General features: G+C 47.9%; 1 protein-coding gene across 26 annotated transcripts in view; it reads left to right on the forward strand.

The window, feature by feature from the left end:
• LOC110495438 (tensin-1) overlaps positions 1-20724 on the forward strand; it is a 244205-nt gene that overhangs the window by 118835 nt on the left and 104646 nt on the right. For all 26 annotated transcript variants that reach the window (XM_090207794.1, XM_090207798.1, XM_090207783.1 and 23 more), the window contains exon 2: positions 19910-20024. In XM_090207794.1, the coding sequence (XP_090063920.1) occupies positions 19910-20024 (115 nt within the window). The remainder of the gene's footprint in view (positions 1-19909; positions 20025-20724) is intronic.

Here is a 20724-nt window from a genome sequence, read left to right on the forward strand (position 1 = left end):
ACTGCCCTTAATCTACGACTGCCCTTTATCTACAACTGCCCTTTATCTAGGACTGCCCTTTATCTAGGACTGCCCTTTATCTACGACTGCCCTTTATCTACAACTGCCCTTTATCTAGGACTGCCCTTAATCTAGGACTGCCCTTAATCTACGACTGCCCTTTATCTACAACTGCCCTTTATCTAGGACTGCCCTTTATCTAGGACTGCCCTTAATCTACGACTGCCCTTTATCTACAACTGCCCTTTATCTAGGACTGCCCTTTATCTAGGACTGCCCTTTATCTAGGACGGCCCTTTATCTACGACCTCTCTTTATCTACAACTGCCCTTTATCTAGGACTGCTCTTTATCTAGGACTGCCCTTTATCTAGGACGGCCCTTTATCTAGGACTGCCCTTTATCTAGGACGGCCCTTTATCTACGACCTCTCTTTATCTACGACTGCCCTTTATCTACAACTGCCCTTTATCTAGGACTGCCCTTTATCTAGGACTGCCCTTTATCTAGGACTGCCCTTTATCTAGGACTGCCCTTAATCTAGGACTGCCCTTTATCTAGGACTGCCCTTAATCTAGGACAGCCCTTTATCTAGGACAGCCCTTTATCTAGAACTGCCCTTTATCTAGGACGGCCCTTTATCTAGGACTGCCCTTTATCTAGGACTGCCCTTAATCTAGGACAGCCCTTTATCTAGGACAGCCCTTTATCTAGGACTGCCCTTTATCTAGGACGGCCCTTTATCTAGGACGGCCCTTTATCTAGGACTGCCCTTTATCTAGGACAGCCCTTTATCTAGGACGGCCCTTTATCTAGGACGGCCCTTTATCTAGGACGGCCCTTTATCTAGGACTGCCCTTTATCTAGGACTGCCCTTTATCTAGGACGGCCCTTTATCTAGGACGGCCCTTTATCTAGGACGGCCCTTTATCTAGGACTGCCCTTTATCTAGGACTGCCCTTTATCTAGGACTGCCCTTTATCTAGGACGGCCCTTTATCTAGGACGGCCCTTTATCTAGGACGGCCCTTTATCTAGGACGGCCCTTTATCTAGGACTGCCCTTTATCTACGACTACTCTTTATCTACGACTACTCTTTATCTAGGACTGCCAGTGTGTGTGTGAGTGAGGAACAGGGACTTCCACAGAACATCAGGACTGGAATAGTGAGGCATGCCCACACACACACACCAAATAGTTGGTCCTCATTAATTTAATTAAGATTCCTCTCTATTAGACCCCCACTGGGATCACATTGAGGAGACACCCCTCAACCTCCCAGTCCCCTTCCCCCTTCCCTAGCCCCTAGCCCCTGTCCCCTTCCCAAGCCACTAGCCCCTGTCCCCTTCCCCCTTCCAAAGCCCCTGTCCTCTTCCCCCTGTCCCCTTCCCCCTTCCCCCTGCCCCTAGCCCCTGCCCCTAGCCCCTGTCCCCTTCCCCCTGCCCCTAGCCCCTAGCCCCTGTCCCCTAGCCCCTGTCTCTTTCCCCCTGCCCCTAGCCCCTAGCCCCTGTCCCCTAGCCCCTGTCCCTTTCCCCCTGCCCCTAGCCCCTAGCCCTAGTCCCCTTCCCCTGCCCTTTGCCCCTAGCCCCCAGTCCCCTTCCCCCTGCCCCTATCCCCTAGCCCCTAGCCCCTAGCCCCTAGCCCCTGTCCCCTTCTCCCTGCCCCTAGCCCCTGTCCCCTTCTCCCTGCTCCCTACCACTAGCCCCAGTCCCCTTCCCCCTTCCCTTTCCCCCTTCCCCCTGCCACTAGCCCCCAGTCCCCTTCCCCTTCCTCTAGCCCCTCCCCCTGCTCCTAGCCCCTGTCCCCTTCCCCCTGCACTTAGCCCCTAGCCCCAGGCCCCTTCCCCCTGCCTCTAGCCCCTGACCCCTTCCCCGTGCCCCTAGCCCATGCCCCTGCCCCTAGCCCCTTTCCCCTGCCCCTAGCCCCTAGCCCCAGTCCCTTTCCCCTTCCCCTAGCCCCTTCCCTCTGCCCCTAGCACCTAGCCACTGCTCCCTGCCCCCTGACCCTAGTCCCAGCCCCTGTCCCCTTCCCCCTGCCCCTAGCCCCTTCCCCTTGCCCCTAGCCCCTAGCCCCTAGCCGCTGCTCCCTGCCGCCTGCCCCTAACCCCAGTCCCTTTCCCCTGCCCCTAGCCCCTGCCCCTAGCCCCTGCCCCTAGCCCCTTCCCCCTGCCCCTAGCACCTAGCCGCTGCTCCCTGCCCCCTGACCCTAGTCCCAGCCCCTGCCCCCTTCCCCCTGCCCCTAGCCGCTGCTCCCTGCCCCCTGACCCTAGTCCCAGCCCCTGTCCCCTTCCCCCTGCCCCTAGCCCCTGCCCCTAGCCGCTGCTCCCTGCCCCCTGACCCTAGTCCCAGCCCCTGTCCCCTGCCCATTCCACTGCTTACCACTTGACTGTGGCTGTATGGAGACTATGGCTGTGCATCCCAAATGGCACCCTATTCCCTTTATAGTGTACACTTATAAAATGTAGTGCACTATATAGGCATATGGAGCTGTATTCCAGGATGCCAGGTTGGAATGTTGTTCTATCTATCTATCCTGTATGTGTTAATGTGTTCAATATACACCTGATCTATTCTGTTATAGCTATAATGGATATCCTGTATGTGTTCATGTGTTCAATATACACCTGATCTCTTCTGTTATAGCTATAATGGATATCCTGTATGTGTTCATGTGTTCAATATATACCTGATCTCTTCTGTTATAGCTATAATGGATATCCTGTATGTGTTAATGTGTTCAATATACACCTGATCTATTCTGTTATAGCTATAATGGATATCCTGTATGTGTTCATGTGTTCAATATACACCTGATCTATTCTGTTATAGCTATAATGGATATCCTGTATGTGTTCATGTGTTCAATATACACCTGATCTATTCTGTTATAGCTATAATGGATATCCTGTATGTGTTCATGTGTTCAATATACACCTGATCTATTCTGTGTGTGTAGCTGAGAGAAAGGTATTATGTTGTCTGAGAGAGAGACAGGCATGGTGGGAGAGGAGAGGAGAGGAGAGGGAAGGAGGGATTTGGAAAAAGGGGGGGAATAAAAGGAGAGAGAAGAGCGCAGCTGTTCATAGTGCAGAGTAAGACGTGACTCGGCATGAAAGCCTGAGGAGGAGGAGAAAAAGGCCAAAGAGGGAAAAAGCTGCAGTTGGTATGGATGATGACGTCCTAGAACCAAGCCTGGGTTCTAAGAATGTTCATTAAATACACACCGTTAATAATGCATTGGGGCTCTCTCCGCGGAGACGGGGGAACGTTGGATTTGACCACATGCTAACGGAATCTGCCACAAATAGCAACCGGCTGTAAAGCTCTCCGAGGAACACTGTTCTGCTAAACACATGCAAAGCTGTAATCATAACATGCTAGAATACGGTATTTTGATTGATTCAGGTGTTACTACATTCCAGATGTTCACTTCAAACCAACCTCCCTAACAACAGAGGAAGTTAAGATAAAATGTTTATCCTACAATAGAATGTTTCAGAGAGACACACTATTAGAAAAAAGGGTTCCAAAGGAATTATGCGGCTGTCCCATAGGAGAACCCTTTTGGGTTCCAGGTAGAACTATTTTGGGTTCCATGTAGAACCCTCTGTGGGAAGGGTTCCACATGGAACCTAAAAGAGTTCTACCTGGAATGAAAAGGGTTCTACCTGGAACCAAATTGGGTTCTTCTAAGGGTTCTCCTGTGGAGACAGCCGAAGAACCCCTTTTGGTTCTAGATAGCAGTATATTTTCTAAGCGTGCAGAGACTGAAGGTGTAATTACGTAACGAGATGAGATATTGTAAGGTAAGACGCTGTATTGATTCATATAGCTAATGTCTGAAGTTGTCCAACAGAGTCCCTTATTGACGGAACAAAATCTATCTTTCTTTGATTTGAAGGAGACTGTTTCCGTGTGTGTGTGTGTGTGTGTGTGTGTGTGTGTGTGTGTGTGTGTGTGTGTGTGTGTGTGTGTGTGTGTGTGTGTGTGCATGTGTGTGTGTGTGTGTGCATGTCTGTGTTCTTATGCATGTCTATGACTCTGCACTAGTGGACACTGGGCAACCAGAGGCGTGTGTCCCCTCCCTGTCTGATTAGTGTGTGTCCTCTCCCTGTCTGATTAGTGTGTGTGTGTGTGTGTGTGTGTGTGTGTGTCTCAGGGTCTAGCAGGGCTGATGATTAGGCAGTGTGGAGTGATGAGATACTTGCTGTAATGAAGCTGTCTGTCTGCCCTCTCAGGCCCAGACCGAGGCCATAGGTAAATAAGCTACTGTTCTCCAGCTTAGCTCAGCGGGGATAGAGACTCCGAGCTGATAGGTTTAGCATTTATCCAACACTGTTGTACTGTATTGGTGCATATCTTTTTCTGTTAATAATCAGTGAGGGGTGATGATGATGAAGACGATGATGATGATGATGAAGACGACAACAGTGATCATGATCATAATGATGACGATGATGATGAAGACAAAAATGACCATGACGATGATGACGATGAAGACGACGACAACGATGAAGATGATGACATTTAGTGTGACTTATTCAGAGGGATTGGGTTAAATGCGGAAGACACATTTCAGTTGAATACATTCAGTTGGGCAACTGACTAGGTCTCCCCCTTTCCCCTTTCCCCTTTCCCTTTCATTGGGCCTGTAGTTTTATCACACAGGGACAGACACTGCATGTTGTCGGGAGCCACTTCTGTGTGGACTGAAGTTAGAATTTGGAGCACGGAGAAAGACAGAAAGGGACAATAGCTGTGTGTGTGTGTGTGTGTGTGTGTGTGTGTGTGTGTGTGTGTGTGTGTGTGTGTGTGTGTGTGTGTGTGTGTGACTGAGGCAGTCCTTGGAGAATGCGGCCATCACTCTCACTAAACTTAAAGCTGTGTTGCTGTGCCCAGGTGGTGATGCTCTGAGAGTGGACGCCTCCCCAGGCCCCGGCCGACAGCATCCCAACTTTTGCCACGCCTCACTGGGCACAGAGTTTCTCTCAGGACCCCTCCACCTCCACATCCCTGGAGCTCCAATATATATATGCATTTAATGCTTGCTCTATAGTCTCCTCTTTCTTCCATTTTCCTTTTCTCTCATTTTCATTTTTAGCTTGTTTTCTTCAGTCACACTCATGTGTCCATCTCTCTCTTTCTCTCTCTCTCCTTTTCATGCCCACTCACTCTTACCCCTCTCTCATGTTGTGCGTCATCTTCCTCTCTCAACTCCCCTGCTCCTTTCAAGTTCCCTCTCTCCCTCTCTCCCATCCCTTCTGCTGTGTGTGGGATGTAGTGGTTTTTCAAAATGACGTCTCTACTTTCCAAGTCTGTGTTTTTTCTGGCGAATATGGGTGTGTTACCTTGGCCGTTGTGTGTGTCTTGTTTTTAGTATATGTGGCTTGGGTGACCTTTTAGTAAGAGTGTCCATCCCTTTCTTTAACTTAGTATGAGGTAGGCCTCTGGGCTGTGTGGGTTTAGTAGAGGTGGAGGAGAGGAGGGAGAGAGAGAGAGAGAGAGAGAGAGAGAGAGAGAGAGAGAGAGAGAGACCATAACGGAGGGTGTGGTGGACTTGAGGAGAGAACAGCAGGCGAGGGTTTGGTAGAGGTGGAGGAGAGGAGGGAGAGAGAGAGCCCATAACGGAGGGTGTGGTGGACTAGAGGAGAGATCCTCAAAAAGTTCTACAGCTGCACCATCGAGAGCATATTGACTGGCTACATCACTGCTTGGTATGGCAAATGCACCGCCCTTGACTGCAAAGCACTACAGAGGATGTTGTGGACAGCCCATCACTGGTCATGAGCTCCCTCCAATCCAGGACCTCTATATCAGACGGTGTCAGAGGAAGGCCCGAAGAATTGCGAAAGACTCCAGGCACCCAAGCCATGTTCTCTGCTACCGTCCGGCAAACGGTACCGGAGCATCGGCTCTTGGACCAACAGACTCCGATGCAGCTTCTACCCCAAGCCATAAGACTGCTAAATAGCAAGACTGCTAAATAGTTCATTAATAGTACTCAAACTAAACTGCAAAAAAAAGAAACGGGCTCTCACTGTCAACTGTGTTTATTTTCAGCAAACTTAACATGTGTAAATATTTGTATGAACATAACAAGATGCAACAACTGAGACATAAACTGAACAAGTTCAGCAGACATGTGACTAACAGAAATGGAATAATGTGTCCCTGAACAAAGGGGGGTTCAAAATCAAAAGTAACACTCAGTATCTGGTGTGGCCACCAGCTGCATTAAGTACTGCAGTGCATCTCGTCCTCATGGACTGCACCAGATTTGCCAGTTCTTGCTTTGAGATGTTAACCCACTCTTCCACCATGGCCCTAGCCCTCACCCTCCGATCCAACAGGTCCCAGATGTGCTCAATGGGATTGAGATCCGGGCTCTTCGCTGGCCATGGCAGAACACTGACATTCCTGTCTTGCAGGAAATCACGCACAGAACGAGCAGTATGGCTTGTGGCATTGTCATGTTGGAGGGTCATGTCAGGATCAGCCTGCAGGAAGGGTACCACATGAGGGAGGAGGATGTCTCCCCTGTAATGCACAGCGTTGAGATTGCCTGCAATGACAACAAGTGCAGTCCGATGATGCTGTGACACACCACCCCAGACCATGACGGACCCTCCAGCTCCAAATCGAACCCACTCCAGAATACAGGCCTCGGTGTAATGCTCATTCCTTCGACGATAAAAGCGAATCCGACTATCACCCCTGGTTAGACAAAACCGTGACTCGTCAGTGAAGAGCACTTTCTGCCAGTCCTGTCTGGTCCAGCAACGGTGGGTTTGTGCCCATAGGAGACGTTGTTGCCGATGATGTCTGGTGAGGACCTGCCTTACAACAGGCCTACAAGCCCTCAGTCCAGCCTCTCTCAGCCTATTCGGACAGTCTGAGCATTAATGGAGGGATTGTGCGTTCCTGGTGTAACGGGCAGTTGTTGATGCAATCCTGTATCTGTCCCGCAGGTGTGATGTTCGGATGTACCGATCCTGTGCAGGTGTTGTTACACGTGGTCTGCCATTGCGAAAACGATCAGCTGTCCGTCCTGTCTCCCTGTAGCGCTGTCTTAGGCGTCTCACAGTGCGGACATTGCAATTTATTTCCCTTGGCCATGTCTGCAGTCCTCATGCCTCCTTGCAGCATGCCTAAGGCACGTTCACGCAGATGAGCAGGAACCCTGGGCATCTTTCTTTTGGTGTTTTTCAGAGTCAGTAGAAAGGCCACTTTAGTGTCCTAAGTTTTTGTAACTGTGACCTTAATTGCCTGTAAGCTGTTAGTGTCTTAATGACCGTTCCACAGGTGCATGTTCATGAATTGTTTCTGGTTCATTGAACAAGCATGAGAAACAGTGTTTAAACCCTTTACAATGAAGATCTGTGAAGTTATTTGGATTTTTGCAAATGATCTTTGAGTTTATCTGCACGGACTCTATCTTGCACTGACCTAATGCACACTCACTAGACTATATATACAAACCATATACACACTCACTAGACTATATATACAAACCATATACACACTCACTAGACTATATATACAGAGAGAGGCCATAATGGAGGGTGTGGTGGACTAGAGGAGAGAACAGCAGGCGAGGGTTTGGTAGAGGTGGAGGAGAGGAGAGAGAGAGACCATAACGGAGGGTGTGGTGGACTAGAGGAGGGAACAGCAGGCGAGGGTTTGGTAGAGGTGGAGGAGAGGAGAGAGAGAGACCATAACGGAGGGTGTGGTGGACTAGAGGAGAGAACAGCAGGCGAGGGTTTGGTAGAGGTGGGGGAGAGGAGAGAGAGAGACCATAACGGAGGGTGTGGTGGACTAGAGGAGAGAACAGCAGGCGAGGGTTTGGTAAAGGTGGAGGAGAGGAGAGAGAGACCATAACGGAGGGTGTGGTGGACTAGAGGAGACAACAGCAGGAGAGTCACCAAGCCAGGCCTGGTAACAATCAGTTTTTCAAAGCCATAGCTCTAGTCCTCATAATGGGATTGCTGCTTTAGACACCAAGGTGGGGGTGGGAGTGGGCCGGGGGGCTTGGTGTGGGTGTGTGTTCATGTTGTGTCTGTGTACACAAACATGTTCTGTCATTCTGCCATGCGTGCCAGTACAGTACAGTATATCTACAGTTTCATCTTGTTGTGATGGCCCTTGCTCCACAACGTCATTGACTATCATTGATTATCATTGACTGCATGGCATCATAAGTAGCTTAGATGCAGGCTAATGATAACAATCACTACAGTTTTGCAGTTTTCTCTGTCCATTGTTTTCTCTGTGCATGTGTGTGTGTGTGTGTGTGTGTGTGTGTGTGTGTGTGTGTGTGTGTGTATTGCAAGTATGTGTCTGTGTGTGTGTATGTTGTGTATGTGTGTATACATGGTGTGTGTGTGTAGTTGTGTTTGTGTGTGTACTTGGTGCGTGTGAGTGTGTATGTTGTGTGTGTGTGTGTGTGTGTACATGGTGTGTGTGTGTGTGTGTGTGTGTGTGTGTGTGTGTGTGTGTGTGTGTCACCACCATTGATCACATCCCCCCTCCTCCTGCTCCTCTCTTGTTAATTATCTGTCTTTGTCTGCTGACAGTGTCTGATGCTAGCTCATGATACCGGCCCAACCTGGCAACGTGCCTACTCTGCTCTGTATTGCCAGTCCTCTAGAGTGCACACACATGCATGAATGTATACTGTACATATGAATATACACGTGTTTATGCACATACACACACATCTTCATCATCCTCCTCACTTTATTCGCTGGCAACCCGGCTGGTTGAGAAGACCATGCATTGATCACATCAGTATAAACACATGTAACACACGCACGCACACACACACACGCATATACACACACACACACACACACATACACACATATACACACACAATTACACTTTGGCTCACAAAGGCGTCCATTGTTCCTAACAGAATTCCAATTTGCTGGAAATTGAAAGCAGGTGTTGTGCTGTGGTCTTTGCCACATTGAAGGAACTCTGTTTGAAATCACGCCTGGGACACAGATTGTAACCTCTCTGTATATGGTCATACTCCAGCCTCTGTCATCAATTCTGGACTTTTATGGCTCAGACGGTAGTTCACAAGGTTGCTGGTGCAAGTCCCGCTTCTGTCATTCTCCCCTTCTGCCATTCTCCCCTTCTGCCATTCATCCCCTTCTGTCATTCTCCCCTTCTGTCATTCTCCCCTTCTGCCATTCATCCCCTTCTGTCATTCTCCCCTTCTGCCATTCATCCCCTTCTGCCATTCTCCCCTTCTGCCCTTCATCCCCTTCTGTCATTCATCCCCTTCTGTCATTCTCCCCTTCTGCCATTCTCCCCTTCTGTCATTCTCCCCTTCTGCCATTCTCCCTCAATTTCCGCTACTCCCCCCCAATCAAATTCCTTGTTAATGTCTTTTAATGCAGTTCCAGAATCTGGGTTAAGCAATTGCAAAGTGTGGCAGCTTTGATTGTTGCTAGTTCTTCAATTAATGTGCTATACCTTCAGGGAATCAGTTGATGCAGATTCAATCTTCAACGGTGTTTACTGTTGTAAATGATTGTTCCCCTGAGCTAAATTAATTTCACCCAGGGGTGGAATATACCTAGGGTTGCCAAAATCCTGTAACTTTCCCATAATGCCCACATTTTCCAAAAATCCTGTAACTTTCCCATAATGCCCACATTTTCCAAAAATCCTGTTTGGAGGATTCCTGGATTTTCTGCTTATTCCCTCCTGATTCTGCGGTAATCTTTCAACCAGGTTTTCTGCTTATTCCCACCTGATTCCGCGGTAATCTTTCAACCAGGTTTTCTGCTTATTCCCTCCTGATTCCGCGGTAATCTTTCAACCAGGTTTTCTGCTTATTCCCTCCTGATTCCGCGGTAATCTTTCAACCAGGTTTTCGGCTTATTCCCTCCTGATTCCGCGGTAATCTTTCAACCAGGTTTTCTGCTTATTCCCTCCTGATTCCGCGGTAATCTTTCAACCAGGTTTTCTGCTTATTCCCTCCTGATTCCGCGGTAATCTTTCAACCAGGTTTTCTGCTTATTCCCTCCTGATTCCGCGGTAATCTTTCAACCAGGTTTTTCTGCTTATTCCCTCCTGATTCCGCGGTAATCTTTCAACCAGGTTTTCTGCTTATTCCCTCCTGATTCCGTGGTAATCTTTCAACCAGGTTTTCTGCTTATTCCCTCCTGATTCCGCGGTAATCTTTCAACCAGGTTTTCTGCTTATTCCCTCCTGATTCCGCGGTAATCTTTCAACCAGGTTTTCTGCTTATTCCCTCCTGATTCCGCGGTAATCTTTCAACCAGGTTTTCGGCTTATTCCCTCCTGATTCCGCGGTAATCTTTCAACCAGGTTTTCTGGAAAACCGGACATTTACCTGATTTTTACAACCCGAACTGTACCATACAAACAATAATCTATCTAGAACCTAAAAGCATTATTCGGCTGTCCCCATAGGAGAACCCTTTGAAGAACCCTTTTTGGTTCCAGGTAGAACTATTTTGGCTCCAGGTAGAAGAACCCTTTTGAGTTCCATGTAGAACCCTTTCCACAGAGGGTTCTAAATGGAACACAAAGGGTTCTACCTGTAACCAAAAATGGTTATCCTACAGGAACAGCCAAATAAGCATTTCTGAAGCCTTTTTTCTAAGTGTACTGTACTGTAGATAGGACTCGTAATGGGTTAGCATTGAGCCTAAAACGCATTTTACAAATGTTCCATCCCGAGAATAAATCACTTTGAGCCATATATTAAATACATTTTCTGAGCCCTACATTAACAATATTTAATGAGCACAAGCCCAAAAAAGCCCAAATGATTGTGCCGTTTTCCAATAAATATATCACATAGACTACTGAACATTACCCACAACAGAAAAACATAAAAGCCCATAGAGGTAGCCAGCTATATGCTCTCTTGGGTAAATAAATGAAACTAGCTCCAGCAGGCTCATCTTTTTGAGTGTGAACTGTATTACTGTACTGTATTGTATTATACTGTATATATGGACTGGAATTATGCACATCGTCCAAACCATGATAAAACAGGGAGAGAACATATGACTCTGGTACAACACATGTGGCTAACAAAGTTACAAGTGTAGGCTGGAGAATTTGATTATAATTTTGAAATATAATAGGGCCTATTTGTATGATTAGCGGGCAGACTTATATACACCTTCCATAATACCTGATGTGATTAGCCTTCCTCCTCTTTCTCTCTCTATAGTTGCTTCATTCCTTCCTCGCTTTCAACAGTTAAATGAAATACGTTTATTTGTCCTTGAGTAATACTGGACCAGAATTAGATGCAGAAGGTCTTTCCCTTCTCTTCACCAAGATTGAACGATTCGCTCTTCTTTCAAACTACCCCTGAGATCTATTGGCTGCTGTATTTAACATTCAGCAAAAAAAGAGCTTGCGTCCCTCTTCGATTAGTCTGTTGGTGTAAGAAATGCTAAAAAAATGATGTCCAGCGAGCTGTTCTGGTGTAGCTTTTCCTGCATGGGACTCTCAAGTGGTGTTTTAAGGAGAGGCCAGCGGAGCGCAGGTGCTTGCTTGTTGTGCAAGAGACAGCGACTATATGTTAGAAGCTTATTACGCATAACCCCTCATTAATGAGCTGAATATAAGGCTGATACTGCATTGAATGTATTACTTGAAAGAGGTAGGCTGGGACATCAATATATATCAATCTGGGAACAGGATGATCTGTTTTGGATGCAATTTGAATGTCCAACTTGATGCAGAGAGAGAGAGAAAGACAGAGTGCTCTCGCGTGTACTGATTTAAAGCAACGACATTCGAGTGACAGGCTGTTTTAAAGCTGCTCCAATGAAAAAAATATATCTTTACCATGAAAAAACAAGGTGACCCCGAAAGTCCGATGGAGGTGGGTAAATTAGACACCCATTCAGTCCTTATGTTACTGTAGCATAGGCTCTGCTGCAGCATGTGTAGGTGTTCCTGTCACTAGAAAAACAGTTCCCATGATGAGATGATGCAGTAGGTCTCCATGCATTGTGAACTGCGCTCCATACTGAGATGGGCTGTCTGTCCCCACCCCGAGCGTTGATTCATCATGCAGAGGCTGTAGAGAAGCCCGATTTAGACATCTTTATTTATTTATTATTTAACCTTTATTTAACCAGGAAGGGCTCACTGAGATTAAAATCTATTTTTCAAGAGCACCCTGGCCAAGATAGGCAGCACCAAGTCATTACAAAAAAATTACAGACAGACATGAAAAACTAGTAAAAAACATTGAATTCAGTAGTATTCAGAGTATAAAACAGCAAATTAAAAACATTGACAGGTCAGGGAATCAGCCTCAAAATCCTTCATCAGTGATTTAAAAACACCAATCGGGACAAGTTCTTCCAGTTGAAAAGTATTTTGTAAGGTGTTCCAAGACGATGGCGCAGAGTACATAAAGCCCTTTTACCAAATTCAGTTGGGACATTTGGAACAGTTAGCAGGATAAAGTCCAGCAAACAAAGAGTACCCACCACATTTCTGAACAATAAAAATGCCCAAATAAAAAGGTATCGCACATCATTTAACAGTTCCATTTCACGCCATGCTCTCTTCATAGAAATCATTTATCAGAATTTACTGGTTTCTTATAGTTATTTATCCTGGGAAAAGGGAGTGGCTTTGGGCGGTGAACCCTGATAAATTCCCACCATTCAACCATATTCCCTATGTAGTGCACTACTTTTGACCATAAGCTCTGCTCAAAAGTAGTGCACTACATAGGGAATAGGGTGCCATTTTGGACGCAGAAGGCCATTGATCTCCCCACTTCCCTGACCTCTCAGCCAAGGGTCAAATCAGTACTTTGTAGGTGGTGAAAGATCCGTTTAACCTGGTATGGTTTGAACAGAAATCTATCCAATCTCGAATACTCTCGTTGTTCCACAACAGTTTGACCTTTGACCAGTCACAACTGAAGACTGGGACGCTCGATGCTCAGTGAGTTGAAAACCCTCATCCAAACTCCCCCAAACCTCACCCCTGTGTCCCCCTCTGACCCTCATCCAAACTCCCCCAAACCTCACCCCTGTGTCCACCTATGACCCTCACCCATACTCCCCCCAAACCTCACCCCTGTATCCCCCTATGACCCTCACCCATACTCCCCCCAAACCTCACCCCTGTGTTCCGCTCTGACCCACACCCATACTCCCCCAAAACCTCACCCCTGTGTCCCCCTATGACCCTCACCCATACTCCCCCCAAACCTCACCCCTGTGTCCACCTATGACCCTCAGCCATACTCCCCCCAACCCTCACCCCTGTATCCCCCTATGACCCTCACCCATACTCCCCCAACCCTCACCCCTGTATCCCCCTATGACCCTCACCCATACTCCCCCCAAAACTCACCCCTGTGTCCCCCTCTGACCCACACCCATACTCTCCCCAAACCTCACCCCTGTATCCCCCTCTGACCCACACCCATACTCCCCCCAAACCTCACCCCTGTGTCCGCCTCTGACCCTCACCCATACTCCCCCCAAACCTCACCCCTGTATCCCCCTCTGATCCACACCCATACTCCCCCCAAACCTCACCCCTGTGTTCCGCTCTGACCCACACCCATACTCCCCCAAAACCTCACCCCTGTGTCCCCCTATGACCCTCACCCATACTCCCCCCAAACCTCACCCCTGTGTCCACCTATGACCCTCAGCCATACTCCCCCCAACCCTCACCCCTGTATCCCCCTATGACCCTCACCCATACTCCCCCCAACCCTCACCCCTGTATCCCCCTATGACCCTCACCCATACTCCCCCCAAAACTCACCCCTGTGTCCCCCTCTGACCCACACCCATACTCTCCCCAAACCTCACCCCTGTATCCCCCTCTGACCCACACCCATACTCCCCCCAAACCTCACCCCTGTGTCCGCCTCTGACCCTCACCCATACTCCCCCCAAACCTCACCCCTGTATCCCCCTCTGATCCACACCCATACTCCCCCCAAACCTCACCCCTGTGTCCCCCTCTGACCCTCAGCCATACTCCCCCCAAACCTCACCCCTGTGTCCCCCTCTGACCCTCAGCCATACTCCCCCCAAACCTCACCCCTGTGTCCCCCTCTGACCCTCACCCATACTGGAGCTGGAATATGTCTTTAGAAGGACCTCTTCTCTCTCTTTAGGTTTACTGAATGCTTCCCAGTGATGGGCCATTAAAGACTGTTACTCCATAAACAGGGCTGAGGGAGGCTTTCTGTGGTCTCAATGTGTTTTATGAACTGTTAACACCTTTACGATTTCAACCACAGTGTGTGCATTTATCTGTGGCGTGTATTCGTGTTTGCATATGTGTGTGTGTGTGTATGTGTGTGTGTGTGTGTGTGTGTGTGTGTGTGTGTGTGTGTGTGTGTGTGTGTGTGTGTGTGTGTGTGTGTGTGTGTGTGTGTATATATATATATATGTGCCTCCGTGCCTGTGTGTGTACTTGCTTGTGTGTGTGTTCGCTTAGACAGCAGTATGTTTGTGATGAACTAAAGAGGCCTGTCTTCTTTTTCTGTCTTCTTTTTCTGTGTGTGTATGTGTGTGTGTGAGTGTGTGTGCGTGCTGGCCCCATGCCTGTTCCTCCTCTCCCAGTGGAGAAGGACAGAGCAGTGCCTTTCAGAATGGCTCGCTCCCTCCTCTCCTCCATTCTGGCTCTAAGTGGGGTCACGGTCGCAGTACCGCAGTGATACTTTTCATTAGCTAAGTGCAACTGGGGAAGAAGAACATGGGTTGTGATTTACTGGACCTGCTGTCTAAGCAAACACACACACTCATACACACACTCATACACTCTCTCTCTCTCTCTCTCTCTCTCTCTCTCTCTCTTTCTCTCTCTGTCTCTCTCTCTCTCTCCCCCTCTCTCTCTCTCTCTCTCACTCTTTCTCTCTCTCTCTCTCTCTCTCTCTCTCTCTCTCTCTCTCTCTCTCTCTCTCAATTCAATTCAATTCAAGGGCTTTATTGGCATGGGAAACATGTGTTAACATTGCCAAAGCAAGTGAGGTAGATAATATATAAAGTGAATATATAAAGTGAAATAAACAATAAAAATGAACAGTAAACATTACACATACAGAAGTTTCAAAACAATAATGACATGACAAATGTCATATTACATATATATACAGTGTTTTAACAATGTACAAATGGTAAAGGAAAAAATAAAATAAATAAGCATAAATATGGGTGTCTCTCTCTCTCTCTATCTCTCTGTCTCTGGCAGTATAAGAGAATGTCAGCTCCTCTGCTGTGATGTGGGGACTATGTTGTGACATCCATCCACAGAGACTAGGTCATCAATACCACCAGGGACATGCATCTATTACACTTCATAAACGCTGTTAGCATTGTGATATGTTGTGTTGTGTTATATTATGTTACGTTGTGTTGTGTTGTTTTATGTTGTGTTGTGTTATGCTGTGTGGTGTTATTTACATTGACGGCCATCAATGTGATACTTGTTTTGATACTGCTAGAGTACGTATGTGGCAGAGAGATCAGTGTACTCTCTCCAGAGTTGAACACTACAGTGTCCGTGTCTTGATGTGCCTAGTGTGTCTACTGTACATTTAGCGTGACTCTTTCCCCTCTCTCCTCTCATCTCATCTCTTCTCTTCTCTTCTCTTCTCTTCTCTTCTCTATCTCCTCTCTCTCCTCTCTCTCATCTCTCTCCACTCTCCTCTCTCTCCTCTCTTCTCTCTCTCCTCTCTCTCATCTCTCTCCACTCTCCTCTCTCTCATCTCTCTCCTCTCCTCTCTCTCCTCTCTTCTCTCTCTCCTCTATTTCCTCTCTCCTCTATTTCATCTCTCCTCTCTCTACTTTCTTCTCTCTCTCATCTCCCTCCTCTCTTCTCTCTCTCCTCTCTCTCATCTCTCTCCTCTCTCCTCTCTTCTCTCTCTCCTCTCTCTCATCTCTCGCCACTCTCCTCTCTCTTCTCTCTCCTCTCTTCTCTCTCTCATCTTGTCCCTCTCTCTCCTCTCTCTCATCTCTCTCCTCTCTCTCCTCTCTTCTCTCTCTCATATTGTCCCTCTCTCTCCTCTCTCTCCTCTCTTCACTTTCTCATCTTGTCCCTCTCATTCCTCTCTCTCTCATCTCCCTCCTCTCTGCCTCTCTCTCCTCTCTCTCCTCTCTCGTCTATCTCTCTCCTCTCTTTCCTCTCGCATCTCTCTCCTCTCTCCTCTCTCTCTCTTATCTCTCTCCTATCTCTCTCCTCTCTCCTCTCTTTCCTCTCTCTCATCTCTCCTCTCTCTCATCTCTCTCCTCTCTTTCTCATTTCTCTCCTCTCTCCTCTCTCTCATCTCTCATCTCTCTCTCATCTCTCTCTCTCTGTCTCTCTCTCCTCTCTCTCTCTCATCTCTCTCCTCTCTCTCCTCTCTCTCATCTTGTCCCTCTCTTCTCTCTTTCCTCTCTCACTTCTCTCCCCTCCCTCCTCTTCTCTCCTCTCTCTCCTCTTGTTCCTCTCTCCTCTCTCCTCTTTCTCTTCTCGTTCCTCTCTCTCCTCTCTCCTCTTTCTCTTTTCGTTCCTCTCTCTCCTCTCTCCTCTTTCTCTTCTTGTTCCTCTTTCTCCTCTCTCCTCTTTCTCTTCTCGTTCCATTCTCTCCTCTTTCTCTTCTCGTTCCTATTTTTCCTCTCTTCTCTTTCTCTTCTCGTTCATCTCTCTCCTCTTTCCTCTTTCTCTTCTCATTCCTCTCTCTCTTCACTCCTCTTTCTCTTCTCTCCTTTCTCTTCTCTATCTTCTCTTCTCATGAACCAGGTGCTGCCAACTGTCAGGGGCCTAGAGGGTTACTGCCAGGCCATTTTCTCATCCCTCCTGTCTCTCTCTCTCTCTCTTTTTCACATCCCCCCCCCTCTCTCTCTCTGAAGGTACAACTCACAGATGCTCTCTGGCAGCAGTACAAGCCCTCATTTGGACTCCTGTCATGAAGACGCTAGATGTGTGTGCCAGTAGAAGTGTGTGTGTGTGTGCTCGTACCTGTGTGTGTGTGTCACTGTGTGTGTTTGTACCTATGTGTGTTTATATGTGCGTTTGATGTAGTGGGCCCATCCATCATCTCAGGGCTTGACGGGACGCGGCGACCCTAGTTGCCATGGCAGCAAGGTAGCCATGGCACCTGGCTGTGACACAGCTGGTTGTGTGTGATTGGTGGAGCCAGCGGTTTTCAGCCAGGTCCTTTTTAACATAAGGGCTTTAAAGTCACACTGAGGTGATCCACGGCTGTTAAAGACTTAATGGCCAGCGAGCAGCTGCTAGTATCCCAGACAGCTGCCAGTATCCTAGACAGCCCCAGATGTGCGGTTGGACAGAGTTTCATTCCAGAACAGGTTGCTTTGCCTCCCTTCTAGCCTTGTTCTCCTACCCTGGTGGGTCAAATCTGCAAAAAGTACTGAACAAGGAAAGTAGGGAGAGGTCTACTTTTAAAACATTGTCTTCAAAATAGTTATAGACAGAAAAGCCCAACGGTCAACTTACCAAGCCAAACATGGTTTCAGACAGCCTGACAGACATAAACTGAACTCAGCTCCAAGGTGACCAGGTAGTCTTAGGAACAGACAATAAACCTGGTCTATCTACTTTAGCAAACTTTGTCCTCACCACCCACCCAATCCTGCATGTTTCTATAAAACCTCCACCCTCAGCTGGATGGAGCAGGGGGAGACTGCATGGCTGAAGAGGTCTGTCTGGGAAAGGGGGACACCTAGTCAACTGAATGCGTTCAACTGAAATTTGTCTTCCGCATTTAACCCAACTCCTCTGAATCCGAGAGGTGCAGGGGGCTGCCTTAATCAACATCCACGTCGTCGTTACCCAGGGAGCAGTTGTTGTTGGGGGTTAAAGGTAAAACGGCAGATGTTTCCACCTTGGCGGCTCAGGGATTCAAACCAGCGACCTTTCGGTTACTGCTGGTGGAGCAGGGGGAGACTGCGTGGCTGAAAAGGGTGACTGGTGTACTGTTAGTCTGGATAGGTGTAACAGCATTACAATAACACAAGACCGAGTCCACTCCATCAACAGATCTGGGGAAGAAAGGTCTGTTTGTTGGAGTGGCAGTGTGTGTGTGTGTGTGTATTTGTGTGTGTGTTCATGCGTGTCTGTGCGCGAGTGCGTTTGTGTGTGTTTCGTCGGGTTCCATGTCATTAGCTTGAGTCACTGTGGTTATGTGTTAATGTGACTCACAGTTCTGCAGTGCCAATGGTCACTGCCAGAGTTAGTCTCAGCCAATACCTTGGTCTATTAGCATTACAATTATGCAATAATTCACACCCTTAGCGGCTAGCTGTTAGCTTTGCAGCAGCTAGCTAGCCGTTAGCTTCCCTCTCTGCGTCTCTATGCAGTCAGTGGCTAGCTTTTAGCCTTCTAGCAGCTAGCTAGCCGTTAGCTTCCCTCTCTGCGGCCCTATGCTTTCAGTGGCTAGCTTTTAGCTTTGTAGCAGCTAGCTAGCTGTTAGCGTTCCTCTCTCGGCAGTCAAGGTCAGTCGTCATCCCCCTCTGGAGCTTAGCAGGCGTGTCACTGGGTGACAAAAGCCATTAAGATGTAGGGAGATAGAGGAGCAAAACGCTGAGAAACACACTTTTATAAAAGCTCAGAGACAAATTGGTTGTGGCACATGGAGAGAGACAGAGAGAGGGGGGGGGGGGGGCTGCTACTCCAGACTCAAAGCTCACAGGCGGTGAGGCTATTATGTCTTTCATCAGAACCAGGCTAGGGCCGGGACGATACCTGTGTGTGTGTGTGTGTGTGTGTGTGTGTGTGTGTGTGTGTGTGTGTGTGTGTGTGTGTGTGTGTGTGTGAGTGGGTTAAGGACACAAAACACGAAGCGGATTTAACTTCTTTAGAAAATCAGCGCTGATGTTGGAAACAAATATCATATTGTCATCATGAGTCATATTTATTTTCCTAGCGATAGCGCACAATGTTTTCCATACAGCAGGTTTTAAAATGACCAAAGAGTTTGTTCTGCTTCGTGTTTTCATTTTTGGCCAATAGAAAAAATATCCCGAAAAAGTATCGTCACAGACCTAAACCAGACCCAACCCAGTGGTTTCCGGACTGCATTCTCTTGTATCGTATTCTGTGTTGTGTCATTGGGGGTAAAGCAGCCATTTCCAGCTCAGTCGTTTGGAGGCTAAACAGAGTTTTGTTGTAGCGTTTCTAGAGCTTATCTCTCCTCAGGCTGCACTGAGGCAAGGCTGCCTGTTCATCTATTTACAGTACACCCCCCCCCCCCACCACACACACACACACACACACACACACACACACACACACACACACACACACAAACAGATACAAACATACACACAACCAGATACACACATAGACACACTCATGGATGCACGCACGTACACAAACACACATACACACACACACACACACACACACACACACACACACACACACACACACAAACAGGTACACACACACACACACGCATGGATGCACGCACGTACACAAACACACACACACGGTTGGTTTCTAGAGATTCTGGGCCCTGTGGCTGCTGTGAGGCCTGTTCCTCCTCTCTTCCTCATGAATTAATCATTTAATAAGACAACTTCAAAGAGGAAACATCCTGTGCTGGAGAATGGGCTGGGCTGCTACTGCTGCTACTACTAACTATGACACTCCCACACACTGCTTCACACGCTACGTGTGTGTTTGTGTTTGTGCGGGTCATGTAGTGTGTAGCGTGTGTGTGTGCGTCCAACCAGTAGCAACCGCCATCTCCTCTTTTCTTTCCTTAAACACACAAGCCTGTGTATTGATTATATTCATTACAGAAACGCTGAAGGCTGTCAATAGAGGCACCATTCACTTGCTAATTTCATAATATGAATTGTTGATCTTATCCAGGTCTTCTCCTCCCTAACCTCTTCCTCTCTCTATCTCCCCTCAGCCTGAGGAGTTGGAAAGTGTCCACACACACAATTTCAAGCTTAAGCCCTTCAAGAAAGTCAAGAGCTGTGATGTATGTCAGCAGGCCATCACCAAGGATGGGCTCATCTGTAAAGGTGAGTGGATGGATGGGAAAGTTGTCATTTTCACAGGGACACGATTCAGCACAATGGACAGCTTCTGTCTCTCTCTCCCTCTCTCTGCCATGTTTTTGACCACGAGCCATTGGGGCTCCCCCCCATACCTCTATCCGTTTCTCTTTTTGTCAATATCTCTCTCCCTCTATCCTCTCTCCTTCTCTCTTTCCCTCTCTCTCCCTCTATCCTCCCGTCCTTCTCTCTCTCCCTCTCTCTCCCTCTATCCTCCCTCCTTATCTCTTCCCTCTCTCTCCCTCTATCCCCTCCTTCTCTCTCTCCCTCTCGCTCTCTCTATCCTCCCCCTTTCTGTTTCTCTCTCTCTCTGTTATGAAAAGCTACCTCTTCACATAGAGAGCGGTTGACAAACCTCCGTCCAGTAAGCCCAGAAGCAGTCGGGGGGGAGTCTGGTCTGGGCTCAGTTTGAGGGCTTTGGCAGAGGCTTTGCTGTTAAAATTAGCCTGCTGCTGCTGCTGCAATAGCCCAGATAAGAGAGGGAGAAAGAAAGAGGGAGAGATTGGTTGGTGTAGAGAGGGGGAGAGGGGATGAGAGAGAGAGAACGAGAGAGAGCGAAAGAGAGAAATTAGGAAATTATGCTGTGACAAATATTGTATATTATGATCTTTGCTGGTAACATCCTTTGGATCTTTCTAAGCTGTCAGAGCTGCCAGTGTTTCCAAAC

The sequence above is a fragment of the Oncorhynchus mykiss genome, chromosome 18 (assembly GCF_057628025.1).
Source record: "Oncorhynchus mykiss isolate SJ-2025 chromosome 18, ASM5762802v1, whole genome shotgun sequence".
Classification (NCBI taxonomy): Eukaryota; Metazoa; Chordata; class Actinopteri; order Salmoniformes; family Salmonidae; genus Oncorhynchus; species Oncorhynchus mykiss.